Source organism: Oncorhynchus mykiss, chromosome 22 (genome assembly GCF_057628025.1).
Source record: "Oncorhynchus mykiss isolate SJ-2025 chromosome 22, ASM5762802v1, whole genome shotgun sequence".
Classification (NCBI taxonomy): domain Eukaryota; kingdom Metazoa; phylum Chordata; class Actinopteri; order Salmoniformes; family Salmonidae; genus Oncorhynchus; species Oncorhynchus mykiss.
This window is the reverse complement of record NC_143043.1, coordinates 17,198,054-17,211,231: the sequence shown is the minus strand read 5'-3', so window position 1 is coordinate 17,211,231 and position 13,178 is coordinate 17,198,054. Positions and strand designations below refer to the sequence as shown.

General features: G+C 38.8%; 2 protein-coding genes across 2 annotated transcripts; one reads left to right on the top strand and one right to left on the bottom strand.

Annotated features, from left to right (window-relative positions):
• Positions 1 to 2,496: 2,496 nt before the first annotated feature.
• Positions 2,497 to 6,307, top strand: LOC110501454 (homeobox protein Dlx1a). The gene is made up of 3 exons (XM_021579030.3): positions 2,497 to 2,959; positions 3,242 to 3,441; positions 4,013 to 6,307. Exons 1-3 carry the CDS (start codon positions 2,647 to 2,649, stop codon positions 4,265 to 4,267), a joined length of 768 nt encoding a protein of 255 aa, XP_021434705.1. The 5' UTR covers positions 2,497 to 2,646; the 3' UTR covers positions 4,268 to 6,307.
• A 4,484-nt stretch (positions 6,308 to 10,791) lies between these two features.
• On the bottom strand, positions 10,792 to 12,929 carry LOC110501453 (homeobox protein Dlx2a). Its single transcript, XM_021579029.3, has 3 exons — positions 12,354 to 12,929; positions 12,061 to 12,245; positions 10,792 to 11,841 (listed from the first exon to the last, which is right to left on the bottom strand). Exons 1-3 carry the CDS (start codon positions 12,670 to 12,672, stop codon positions 11,515 to 11,517), a joined length of 831 nt encoding a protein of 276 aa, XP_021434704.1. The 5' UTR covers positions 12,673 to 12,929; the 3' UTR covers positions 10,792 to 11,514.
• Between the last annotated feature and the right edge of the window lie 249 nt (positions 12,930 to 13,178).

The window sequence follows — 13,178 nt, the reverse complement described above, 5'->3', positions numbered from 1 at the left end:
ATAGAATTCTTCAAATCCAGAGATCCACTGTCAGACGCACATCGCAGACTAGATATTGCTCACCATAATGTTAGCGCTCGCATTTTCAAAACACATTTTTAAGTTGCTTGTTCTGCTTCGAGTTCAATTATGCAATTAGGTTGATAATCACAGTGACGGAATTTAACTGCCTTTAATTTGTTATTCAGGTGGGTATTTTGAGCTGCCGGGGAACCGGCTAGTGGTGATTTTGGTTTCAGATCGTCTACAGCAGACGGACTCTATAACGTACATTGTACAATAAAATGAAGATTTGGATACTTGCTGCTTCTTCGTCACCCTCAATGAGTAGTACGCAATGGATATTGGGGATGTGCGTTCTTTTTCCTCACATGATTATCGATTAAGTAAGTGCAAATAATGCCTAATCGCTGTTAACTTAATCTCAGTGCTGATTGAAATGTGGAGCCCATTTATTCTTACTGTATAGCTACTGTCAACTCAACTGATCAACGTTCATACATGCCCTGTTATATGGATCAGCGTGGGTTTTTGACGGGGGTTTTTCTCTCCGGAAACTGAGCCAATAACAAAGGGAAACAGCCTACTCTTTAGTCAGTCGTCAGTTCAGTTAAATCAAACGTGCTCGGGAAAATCATTGTTCAACGTCTATGGTCTTAATGGAAAACTGTCCACACCCCCCATCAACCTGGCTGGGGATTAAATTAGTTGAAGGAGCTATGTTAAATGTTAGGTTTATTTACGATTAAATTAGCCTACATTATTATGTTACAGAGTAAATCAAAATGTTTAATTGAACTTGATGTGTTTTGAATTTCACGACAAAACATGATGCCGACGGATTTACCAACTGCTGCGGTAAATGGCGGCTGTTGGCTGTTTGGGCAAAATACTGTATAGAGGAGATGATATATAGGGCTGCATGACTCCATATTTAATACGGTATTATATCAACTATATAATTCCCATTAATGGCAACTGAGAGTGAATACTTTAGTTATTGTATTGTGAGAGCTGGGCAATAAATTGATCAGCCAAAGGTCACCCAATCCGTGTTCCAGCAAAGCTATTGCATAATGTAGGCCTACTCCTAATGAAAATGTACTGGACAAGAATTTGGAAAAGGGTGACTTTAATTTGAAAATAAGTGAAAATAAATTAAATATAATCCCACCATTGTCAAAACAAAACCTGTTAAAATATGACACTTATAAATAATGTCTTAACACTGCTGCCACATCAGCCTCAAATGAATGACACATTATGTTTCATTCGTTTTGTTTGATTACCCACACATTAATCATTTGGGGATTTGCTAGTTGTGTAGTGTTTTACATCGGTTGACAATCTAGCTAATTAGATACAAAAATGATTGTTTTGTAAGTTGATAACACACGTTCATGGTCATCATAATGTACCCCGCATCAAAAACGTTCAACACTAATGGTTGACTCAGGGCAAACATAACGGTTTGTTAAGTTAAAGGATTCCTGGAGGCATTTTGTTTTTGGTCATGAAATGATTGCACAATAAAATGCTATATGGAGAGATGTTGCATAGACAGCCCAATAGGAATCTGGTTTTACAAATATTAAGTTTAAGGTGTTAATTTTCACAACAATATATTTACGCATGTAACATAGGCTAGACTAGTCATTGCTTTAAATGCATAAATTCAACCAGGACTTCTTTGCTCAGATAATTGAGACCACGAGCTATTGCAAGTGTTAAATAAATGGCTAATTATGCGTATGAAAATTAAACATCAGTGTTATGCTAATTCAGCTCGCTTCAGCTGTGGCTCAGAGCACTTGAGACTGGCATATAATCAAACGGACCTGTAAGATATACATCTGTGCATGTGAACAGCAAAAGACGCTGGCAATAATGAGCCAATCTATAACGATTTTTTTTAATGAGATATCGAAATAATATCTAATGCGAAATAAAACGTCGTTTTTCTGTTAAATAGTACGCCTCAAAGCTACACTTAAATGTGTTCATACTGCTATTTATGAACATTCATCTTTGTTGTTGTAGTGTGATTAATTTGGATGAAACAGTTCTTAGATAATAACACTATGCAGGCTGTTTCTTAATGTTTAAATGAACAGCAGGCCTATCAACATAACATGATCTATCCGTAGCCTATGTGTGATTGATCACAGAATAGGCTATTTCTTTACAATTTGATCATTATTATTATTATCAAATAGGCTAGATTTAATTGTGTGTTGTTTCTTTTAAAGCAGACATTTTTTATGTTAGTGTTTATTTTGCTTATACCTTTCCCTGCTACCTAAGCACTTAAAAAAATACATCTCAGACCTGAATCTGCAGGTCTTGTTGTTTTTCTTGAGTTTATCAGGTCCTTCGGACACAACCCCAGGATCGCCAATAGGCATCATTCTTGGATAGAGTGGACCAATCAGCGACCGCCTTTGATGAATATTCATGAATCCCTGATTCAAACCTTTGAGCGAGTTTGTCTAGACCACTGCATCATGCCTAGACTTTTCACAGAGACAAACTACATTTTCTTATGAATGGAAAGAGAAAAAATCAGTACAGCTTAAATTGGGATCCATCCTTCACTGAGATCATAGAAGAAAACAAAAAAGGAAGAGGAGAGATCCGCCAGAAGAGATGACAATGACTACAATACCAGAAAGTCTTAATAGCCCTGTCTCAGGAAAAACCGTTTTCATGGAATTTGGGCCACCGAGTCAACAAATGTCGCCTTCCTCAATGTCTCACGGACACTATTCCATGCACTGTTTACATTCTGCGGGTCATACGCAACACGAGAGCTCGTACAGTCCAGCCTCATCATTTCCTAGATCTTTAGGTTATCCATACGTTAACTCCGTCGGCAGCCATTCCTCAAGTCCATATCTCAGTACAGTGCAGTCGTACCAAAACAACTCGACACTAACACAGACACGGTTAGAAGATACAGGTAAGATTTATACTTCATCCCTTTCGGCTCTATAATGTTCTTGGAATCTGTAGGTTTGTGTTTTTCGGTCCGCAAACACGCTTTGGATTGGAAAAGCAACCCAGATGTCGGGGTATTAGGCTCGGTAATTATTTATTGCGTAATGCTATAAACAATGTATGCAATTAAGTGTAATTATACCTAAACTACAGCCTGTAAAACGTGCACTGTGATGCTCATTGCTGTGCAGCAACGTTGGCGAGCTGTCTCCTGAGTAATGTTGCTATTGTCTCTCCTTCTCAGCACAAGAGACAGAGAAGAACACAGTTGTAGAAGGCGGAGAGGTGCGGTTCAATGGGAAAGGGAAAAAGATTCGCAAACCAAGGACTATCTATTCCAGTTTGCAGCTACAGACTCTAAACAGACGATTTCAACAAACTCAATATTTGGCACTGCCAGAGAGAGCCGAGCTCGCAGCTTCGATGGGACTCACGCAAACACAGGCAAGTCAACGTTTGCTTTTACTTTCATTTCCTTAGGCCTAATGCTCGCAGTTTAATGTACTTCTGACCACGTTAAACAATAGGCCACCAAGTGGTTACATTGACTATGTATTCCCTGTTTGTTTGGGTTATAGACAACTGTTGTCCTCGTGTTTGACAACAAAAAAAAAGTGTTTTTTATCGAATGTTTCGGATTGATTATCATCATGCAGATGTTATATGAAAAAGCTTACAAGTATTTCGAGGATTGGCTTTTAAAATAAGTATAATAAATAGCTACGCAGAATTATGTTTTGCTGATTTATTCTTCATTGTATTCTTCATAGCTTTTCAATTTGGCCCATAATGGCAAAACCATGTTCAGCAAGCATTTCCTCTTGCATTCAATTATTTATTTATTTTTAAATAAAACGGGAAAAAATGTAGATGAATTTGCCCTGGACTTTCTGGGAATAAATATAGGCTTTTACATTCCAAGTCCAAATGGTGCGTCACTGTCGCCTGGTCTAGAGTTCATGGAAATGGCCCAACTAGCCAATCTTAATCACATTGGTTGTCTCTCTCTTTTCAGGTAAAGATTTGGTTTCAAAATAAGCGATCGAAGTTCAAGAAACTGATGAAGCAAGGTGGTGGCACGATAGACACGAACGCTTTAGCCCAGTTTAATGGTCACGGACCTACGACTGGATCTCCGGTAGCACCAGTTTGGAGCTCACCGACCACCGTGAAAACATCCGTGGGTGCACCAGGGTCTTACATTCCAAGTTATACCTCATGGTATCCAACTGCACACCAAGAGTCTATGCAGCAACCGCAACTCATGTGAACATAACTGTGAGCTGATAGACCTGTCCCGCCCTCTATACTGCCATGGCCCATATCAGGAGATTTTGGGTCAACAACCCAGCGTGGCCTTGCACTGGCCCGCTGTAGCCATGCACAGATGTAATCCGGAGTTTGCTCTCAAAGTTGCCAGATGACATATTGGCCTCTTCATACGACGGCACAGAGAATAGCCTGGGAGCCGAGAGACTGAAAAGGGCACTGTCTGCGCCCAAGGGCAAGAAGTCCTGTCATGTCCACGACAGATACCGGAAATTGTTTTGACAAATGGGTCCTCAAGCTGCTGTTATTATCTTTTGTGAAATTTTAATAGGCTATGTGTTAGACGAAATATATTTTGCTGTAACAAGTCAGTGAGAGTATATTTATGTATACTATGTTTGATTTTAAGATTGGCTACGTTTCTTATCCCAATGATGATAAAAAAATAGGCCTATGAAGCCGTGTATTACCAAGGCCTATCAGATGTAGGCTAGGCCTCTACAGCTCCAACGAAGGTCAACATGGTGATTTGACCATGACCTTAAAACCTAGCCTTTAAACAGACAAACCCCCATTGGTCTATAATGTAACTTTGACCAACGAATGTAGGCCAATGCAATGAATAATTTAAAAAATAGCCTCATCATTTTTATCTGCATGGAATCGAATCTTCAGTCCGTTCCTTAGTTTTCACAGCCCGAGTTGCCCGCGCCCTTTGCGCATGCTACCATGCTGTCTTTGTATGTTAATTTAAGTTAAATTATTTCGTTTTTTTTCAATGTCTGTGTCTTTATTTAATATGCAGTGTGTTTGACTTATGAAACGACAACAACGTGTTGTTAATAACACGTTTAAATGATGATTGGCTGCTTGAGAAGAGCATTAACGTGATCCCGATGATAAAGATATGGTTTGTCATTGTTTGTTATGTGTTGAGCGGTTGGATGTACATAAGGACAATATAATAGGCATTTTTCAGCTTTGGTTTGTGCTGTAATCGATATGTTGTGTAATAGGATTTAATTTTTAATTTTTTTTTTTTACATGTGTTCATTAAGATGAATGTGTTTAGCAATCTAGAAATATTTAGTTTTGTATTGATCACTTTAATTTATTGCTTTGTTTTATGGAAGTTGTGTACATAATGTTGAAAACAGTAAAGCTATGATTTAAAAGGCCAGTATGACGTGTCAGACTCCTTACCGGCCATTTGTTGTAGGCCACAACTTTCACATTTCCATGCAAGTCCATGTAGGCCTGGGATATGACATGCAGCTATCTCTTCAGGACTTATATTTAAAACTAATACAGAGGTAAGATACAGTGTGATAAAATAAAGCCTATATGGTTATTCCTTTTCATTAGTCTACAATGTGCAGCATTGGCCGTATAGCCTACATGTGATTACGCACAGGCGTTCAGCGTTTCCACATTTTAGTCCCTAGGATAGGCCTATCAGTTTATCATAATCTCTTACTGTGAGTGCTGGATATAGCCATGCTGAAGACGTGTCAATTCAAACCTGACCTGATTAATGATGTCAGTTTCTATAACATTGTAATTCCTTCAACAATATAGTGCTTGTTTATTTTCGGTTTCATTTAGCCGCTATAAGCTCCTTTTAAGTCTTCTGTGGTTCCAACAAACACTGTTTTCATCGATGAATAGAGGAGAGAGCAATGGGGTGTGTTAAGTGAATAATTGGGCGAGAGGCAGGTGCTGCAAAAAGACTGGTTGGTAGAGGAGGTGGGGGTGGGGTTTAAATGCAGATAAGTAAAAGTGAAAAGTTCAAAGGGGCTCTTGTTTGGGTTTGATGATTTAACTGCGATTTTACAGAACATTCTGAAGCACCCGATGAGCTGAGGAAAGGACCAATTGAGGGAAAACAGTGCAGGCCTACTGGAGACAATAGATTGCCAATATCATCCCGTGCATGCACCATGCAGATATACACTCATTCCAGTTGTCTATTTCATAAATACAAGGCCTATATATCCTATATTTCAAATATACAAAATAAAATATATACTTCAGAAAAAAACTGAGTGTTATGTTCTTCAAGTTGTTAATGACAAAACAACATGTTTTCCATAAGTGCGTGTATAAAGCATTCCCCATGAAGATTAAAATGCGAGTGTTTAGTAATTAAGATGACAAATGTGACACAATTTGTGTGACCCGCAGAGACGTTCTAATGTTTAGCCGGCTTGGCCAGAGCAGAAAAGGCACCAGCCATCCCTTGAGAAAACCACAGCAATAATGTGGCTAACTCACCGCCACAAATTGCCCTTAAAGTTCACGCATAGACAGATCATCCATCTGCTTGCCTTGATTTATTGTTTGATTTATGTTCAATACAACGAGCAAGATAACAACCTGATCACATTAATGTAACTATAACTTTGGCATTTATGCTATTATTGTTATTATTATTATTCAGGGAAAGGAGAAAAAATATGTGTTGGTCTTGGTTTAATCTTGTCACCAGGTTATCGTTAAATCAACTAATTTGCATAGCAAATCATTATAATTGTAATGACCAATTATATTATTGGCTAGCCTATATGTGCCTTTAACTCTTTTCTCTGTGTAAAAATTAATCTTTATGTTTTCCCCATTCACTTGGTATTAGTAGTCCTATATAGGCTACTTTATGAGGAGTATAGCCTGGCAATAATCAACCTGAAAATGCTAGAGTGAGGCGTCTGCAACATAAATATACTCTCGCTCTCCCTCCGAAAGGCGCAGCTGCACGTCCAAGAGGTTCAGTGCTATTTCACTGTATTCTCCCCTTGATTACGAGCCGAGCCCATCAAACCCAACATAATTACAGTAATTTGCCCTTATTTATTCTAATGCAGTTTCCCATCTCTGGGGTAATTATGAGCAATTTTTTCGCACGGGGAATATTTCAGCGTTAACAAAAGAGACACTAAAAGAAATTTGCTGCGCAATGAAAATCGTGAAATAGGTGAGCTGCTGCCTCTCCGCTGTTCCCTTACATGTAAGGCTGGCAAATTGCTTGCAGGTGTATAGCACGGGATTGTCTATGCGAAGAGGGTTCAAAATTAGCAAAGCACAATGTAAGAGTAATGAAGGCAGTGGCTAAATTACAGCAAGAGAGGAGGCTTATTCTATGCCAGGTCCCTTCCAAATCCATAGGCTACAGTACCCATTTCCTAATGTAAATATAGAATCAGTCATAGCATGGTGAGTATTGTCTCCGGAAGATTAATCGAGAATCCTTGTTTTTTTCTCCCATTTTTGTACACGTTTTTATTAATAAAAAAAACCCCAGTGGGTTCGATTCCCGGGACAACTCAAACGTATGCACGCAGTTCTGTAAATCGCTTTGGATAAGTGCGTCTGCTAAATGGCATATATTATATTAGTATTGTATACAGACGCGTATGACAATAAAATAACTCGTTACAGATAGTATATTATGGACAAAATAATGACGTTGTTTGAAATGTGTGCAATTTCTATGTTTTCAGTTTGTCTAGAATAGGCTAGAACACATTACAATTTGACATGCGTGCATAATTTTGTCATTTCCAGAAATTAAATGTATGACAACTATGCTCCAATTAAATAAAAAATAGATTTGTAATATTTCAATGAATAGGCCTACAATTAATTACTAACTATATATCCGTTTGATTGCTATAGCCTAATCGTGATGTCTGTATTAAACTATCAATTAGGTCTAATGGAATCTTGGTGAATACTAAATAGGCTATCCACCCCCCCCCCCCCCCCCCCCACAAAAAAAAATGTTTTAACATAAAATCTAAAAAATATATAAAATAACGCTCCATAGGCTATATACTTACCGTAAACTCTAAAAAGGAAGCCCGCGGAGTCTCTTTTTGACAGGATTCAAATATTCCCTGATTTCGATAAAGGCAGATAAATGAAAGTAGCATCTTGATGCATGGGCATATGTTGAGCGCTTGAATCCCATAAACTGTTGCCCATGAAGTGTTAAGTGCTATAACAGCACAGCTCGGAATATGACTGAACATTTCTGCTTTATTTCCCCTTTTTATAGCTGATGGAAAAAAATTGTAGATTATTAGCATAAATGTTTACTCCTCATTACGCTGATGACATTGTGCACTCGAGATCTTGGTAATCTTTGGGAAAATTATGAGCAATTTTTAAAAATGTAAAGCAGCAGTTACCATGCAATTCAGGCTAATTCTGCGTAGGCTCCACACGGATATAATTATCGCCGAGTCAAGATGGTATGCTAAAACCTATGCATTGATATTCCAATTTATTATGTACATACAACTTTGACAACGTTGATGCTTGAAATAGCCTGAAATTGTTTTGTGCAAAAAATTACAGCCCATATTAGGACATCTAAAATTGCGAAGAATTATATAGTAATTGCAGGCTTTCAGATCGGAAAGCGCCAGAATGCTCAAAGTAGAGCAAATGTGGATGTGATTACAGATCAGGGTATAAATTAGGATAGGGGGTATGGCATTTTCAAGTTGCCTACAGGATTCCGGAAGTATAAAGCCACATCATTTCTAATCGGTGAGGATGAGACATGGATGCAGGGCGCAATAAGAAACATACATATCATTGTGATTGTCATTAACCATTGTTTGCTCGGACCTACTTTTATTTGACATATATTGCACTTCAAGCACCAACTAGACAGAGAAAAAAAGGTTTCATCTGTCAGATTTTCTTTATTTGATCCCGTGCGTAATGGCTACATATGCTTCCATAAGTGAACATTATTATTCGTGTGTAGACAAAGACTAGAAAATGCTGCAATGTCAGCTAAGGGCATGTGTTCTGAGGACCTTTCTGAAGCAGATGAATTAGTGCATGCCTTTTATGGAGATTATTGTTCCATCCAAATGTCTATAAAGGGAGACCGTCAAAGCCAACGTGAGTATGAGCACGCACATTACGCACGCACTAGCTCATCACTTGCGAAATAGGTATATCTTACTAAATGTAAAGTACCACTTATTAAGCATATTTAAGCTTGTATTTATCCAATATGTATCTATATATTCACCGTAGTCTTCAATCAAATGTGTATTATCTTGTTTCTTGTTGCACAGGCCCACTCAACATGTGGTAGGCCTGCTATCCCGAGGGACTCCTCATATCAAGATAAAGCAACGACAGCCCCAGGGAGAATGTTCCATCTTGTAATGTGGCAATCACTGACAAGGTACATCCTTATGCAAAACGATTCCACGTTATGTGGCTTATGATCACTCAACCATAAAAAGCAACGGGACGACGTGATGATCAAACCTAGCAAACGCTCGTGCATTTTGGGATAGATAGGCTTTCAAAGCTATGTCTTTTACATCCCTTTAGAGAACACAATATAAATAAACGTAATACATTTTTTATTTTACGTCTAAGAAAATCCAGATTTTATCCTTATCCAGATTTTATCCTTACATTTCAAAACAGAGGATAGGCCTACAAAACAGAGAATAGGCGCGGCAGGTAGCCTAGTAGTTAGAGCTTTGGGTCAGTAACCAAAAGGTTTCTGGATCGAATCTCCGAGCTGACAAGGTAACTGCCCCTGAACAGGGCAGTTAACCAACTGTTCCCCGGTAGGCTGTCATTGTAAATAAGAATTTGTTCTTAACTGACTTGCCTAGTTAAATAAAAGGCCCACTATCTGGAATGTATTTCAAAACTTGGCTGAGATAAAGTAGATAACATTTAGCTAAGAATACGATCGTATAAATAAATAAAAATGTGTTTACCAGCCTAGTCTACGATGGGAAAATCTAGCCTGCAATGAGAACCGATGAGAAGGGCCTTGTGTTGTGTGAGTGAACACGTGAGAAATGTTTCCATGTTGTTTAGCTTCAGGCGGTCTTGGGTCTAGTTTTTTGATTGGACTGAGTTCATAAAACGTCTGGAGAGCGGCGCTCTGACTCCAGAGAGTCTGAGGGGTTGAGCTCAGTCATACGCCCTCATCTTCTCTTTTGCATGCCACGGCGTGTTGCGTGCCTTTGAATACTCCAACGCTCTCTGCGCCCCCGGCAGTGTGTCTCGGCTCTGTTAATCATCTTGCCTCTATCAAGTTCCCAGAACCATACCCAGCTAGAATTAACGCGTCTATAAAACATGAGTTAAGAAGACGAAACAATTTGCAGCTAATAAATAATACAAATGCATAACCAAATGGTGGTATTTTAATATGGTTATTACTTAAGCTACGTCTTTCAAAAAGCTTGTCGAGCCCATACCTGCGACGTTCAAATGTTGTGAGCTACGTTGAAAGATTTACAAGGGTCAGGAACACATCTTTGACGGATGGAGAACTCTTCTGGCGCCGTGGTATTGAATGGAGGTGGAGTAGTGTTTTTCTCCCAGTAGGCTAAATAAGAAAGCTCCATTGAAGTATGCTTATTGATAGACTATAAAGACGCAAAGAACCGGGCTAAGCTTCAATGCAAAAATAAATCCACTCCTCACTTAGTATACACATTTCTTAAAGTTCTTAAAATTGAGAAAAACACCATGTACACAGAAAACACATTTTATTTAAATAACGCCTTATCATATCATTATAAAAGAAACACTGCTAACCATAAAAATAAATTAAAGACAATATACCATCAAAATGTTATACAAGTTCAGTATGAATATGGGACAATCAGTAGCTTACGAAGGATTTAGAAGGTATTTGGCCCTAATATCAACAAGAAAAAAATGACAGGACTTAATATGAAAAGAATGTTATGAAATATGCTCAAAGACGAATTCTGACACCGTACAAAATAAATCAAGAGTAAAGAATAGGCCCAATAGAAATCTGAGTGCATGTAAAACATCGATCTCATCATACAACAAAACTGAGGTCATTTTCAAAAGGCACGATACAGTTGCAAATTGTGCTAGATGTGACAGTTGTTTACATCCTGCAATCAACTTTTTACTTGCACTGATGCAAAAGTAACGCCCGCGCTAAAAGAAAGCAACTTACTCTGTGATTGCTCTGGATATTAGTGGTTCATACATTTTATCCATTAAAATAAACTAAATAAATAAATACAAAAATAACTGTACAAATCTGTAGTCTGCCATTTGCAGGCGTGAGGACTGTGACCTTCTGAATTACCCTGGCACCTATACATTAAGTTGGTCAACGTTGCGCGTAAAGTTCGCTTTGTGAGGTCTGTGAAAATGTATCATTAACTTTTTTTTAATGTTTCACCAGTATTCTCCGAGTAAGAGTCAATTGTATTAAAATATTGTCCCAGCGCTCAAGACGGAGTTGTGGTGGTTCTGGACACGCGGGACAGACTGAAGATGCGTTGCAGAGTTCGTTGATGAGTACCAAGAATAGTTTGCCAAGAAAGAAGGCGCAGTCGTATTTGGAGGGCTGCTGCTCTGAGGTAAACTGGAGTTTACATTGTTCATTATTTGATTTTGTGGAAAGTCCCAGGCATTGGCGGGTGGAGAGTTACACTGGGGAGACTCGATGGAGGCCACATGTTGCTCAGGGGGGATTTCTCCACTTTTCCACAACTTCTTGAACTTGGAGCGACGGTTCTGGAACCAAATTTTCACCTGAAAAGGAACTCTGTTACTATTGTTCTAAACCTAAAGTTTATTTCAAAACGTATCCTAACAAGATACAAACTATACACAACAAATGCTGGATAAATATAAATAGCAGTCCAAAGTAAAAATGTCATGCTTATATAAAATATGTAGCTAGCCATAATATTCACAGATTGGGGATGGGGGATTTGACAGAAACTGGATGCAATGCAGAGTTGCACTAACCTGGGTTTGTGTAAGGCCCATTGAGGCTGCCAGCTCGGCTCTCTCCGGTAAAGCCAAGTACTGTGTCTTTTGGAATCTCCGTTGAAGAGCGGCCAGTTGGAAGCTTGAATAAATAGTTCGAGGTTTTCTGACCTTCTTCGGTTTTCCGTTAACCATTCGGATTTCAGGTTCACTTTCTTCTTTTTCTGAGAAATACATGTACGAACAATTATTAAAAATGCATACCATTTTTGATCTTAGTAGAATTTACATGTAATATAATACGAATAGGAAAACATTGCGATTTTATTTACCTGCATCCGTCAGAGTCGGTGAAGAACTCGAACCATAGGAGCCGTAGGTGCCATAAGTGGAGTTGAAACCAAGATCGTATGATTTGTTATTGTATTGAACGCTGCTCATACCACTGCTGTGGTACTGGTAAGTCCCGAGTTGGCCATATGGAGACCCTGCGCAGTGTCCAGGTTGTTGGCTATTGTAAAAGCTGCTGTCCGTCGCCGTCGATACTGGTAGAGTTGGGGATTCCTGCGATTTGTGCAAGCTGTGGTAACTGTTCGAGGTAATCTGGTTCGAATGCATGTCTGTATTTAGACTGTCAAAAACTCCAGTCATTTTATCGGCAAAGTCGCGCAAGTAGATGTGGTTGAAGCAATGCAATTGAACACGTCAATTAGCAAAGAATGCTTAAATCTCGTAGATTAAATGAGTTGAGTGTAAAATGGCATCCCCATGAACTTTACCTAAAAACGACGAAGGTGTGTCCCTCTCTCAGTGGTCTGTGATTGTCTGCTATAGGAGGCTAGCGGGCGGGCCTTTATCCAGTATCACGTGGGAGGCAGAGCTGGTATTTCCGAGGCAGCCAATGAGTACTGTGTGCATGTCTGACAACTCCACAGATTTTCAGACTCCCAACATTTACTTATCCCGCTTGCTTGCCCTGCACCGATTGACAAATGTAAAACAAATTTAACAATATATCGTAAACTAAACTTCTAAAGCAGAGGCTATAGAAAATGTGATAACACATGTTTGTACAATATAACATTTAGCAGTTATTTATCTGTTATAAAGACCTGCTCTTTGAAAAACCTTCTGGAAGTCCAAACAGCCTCTGTTAA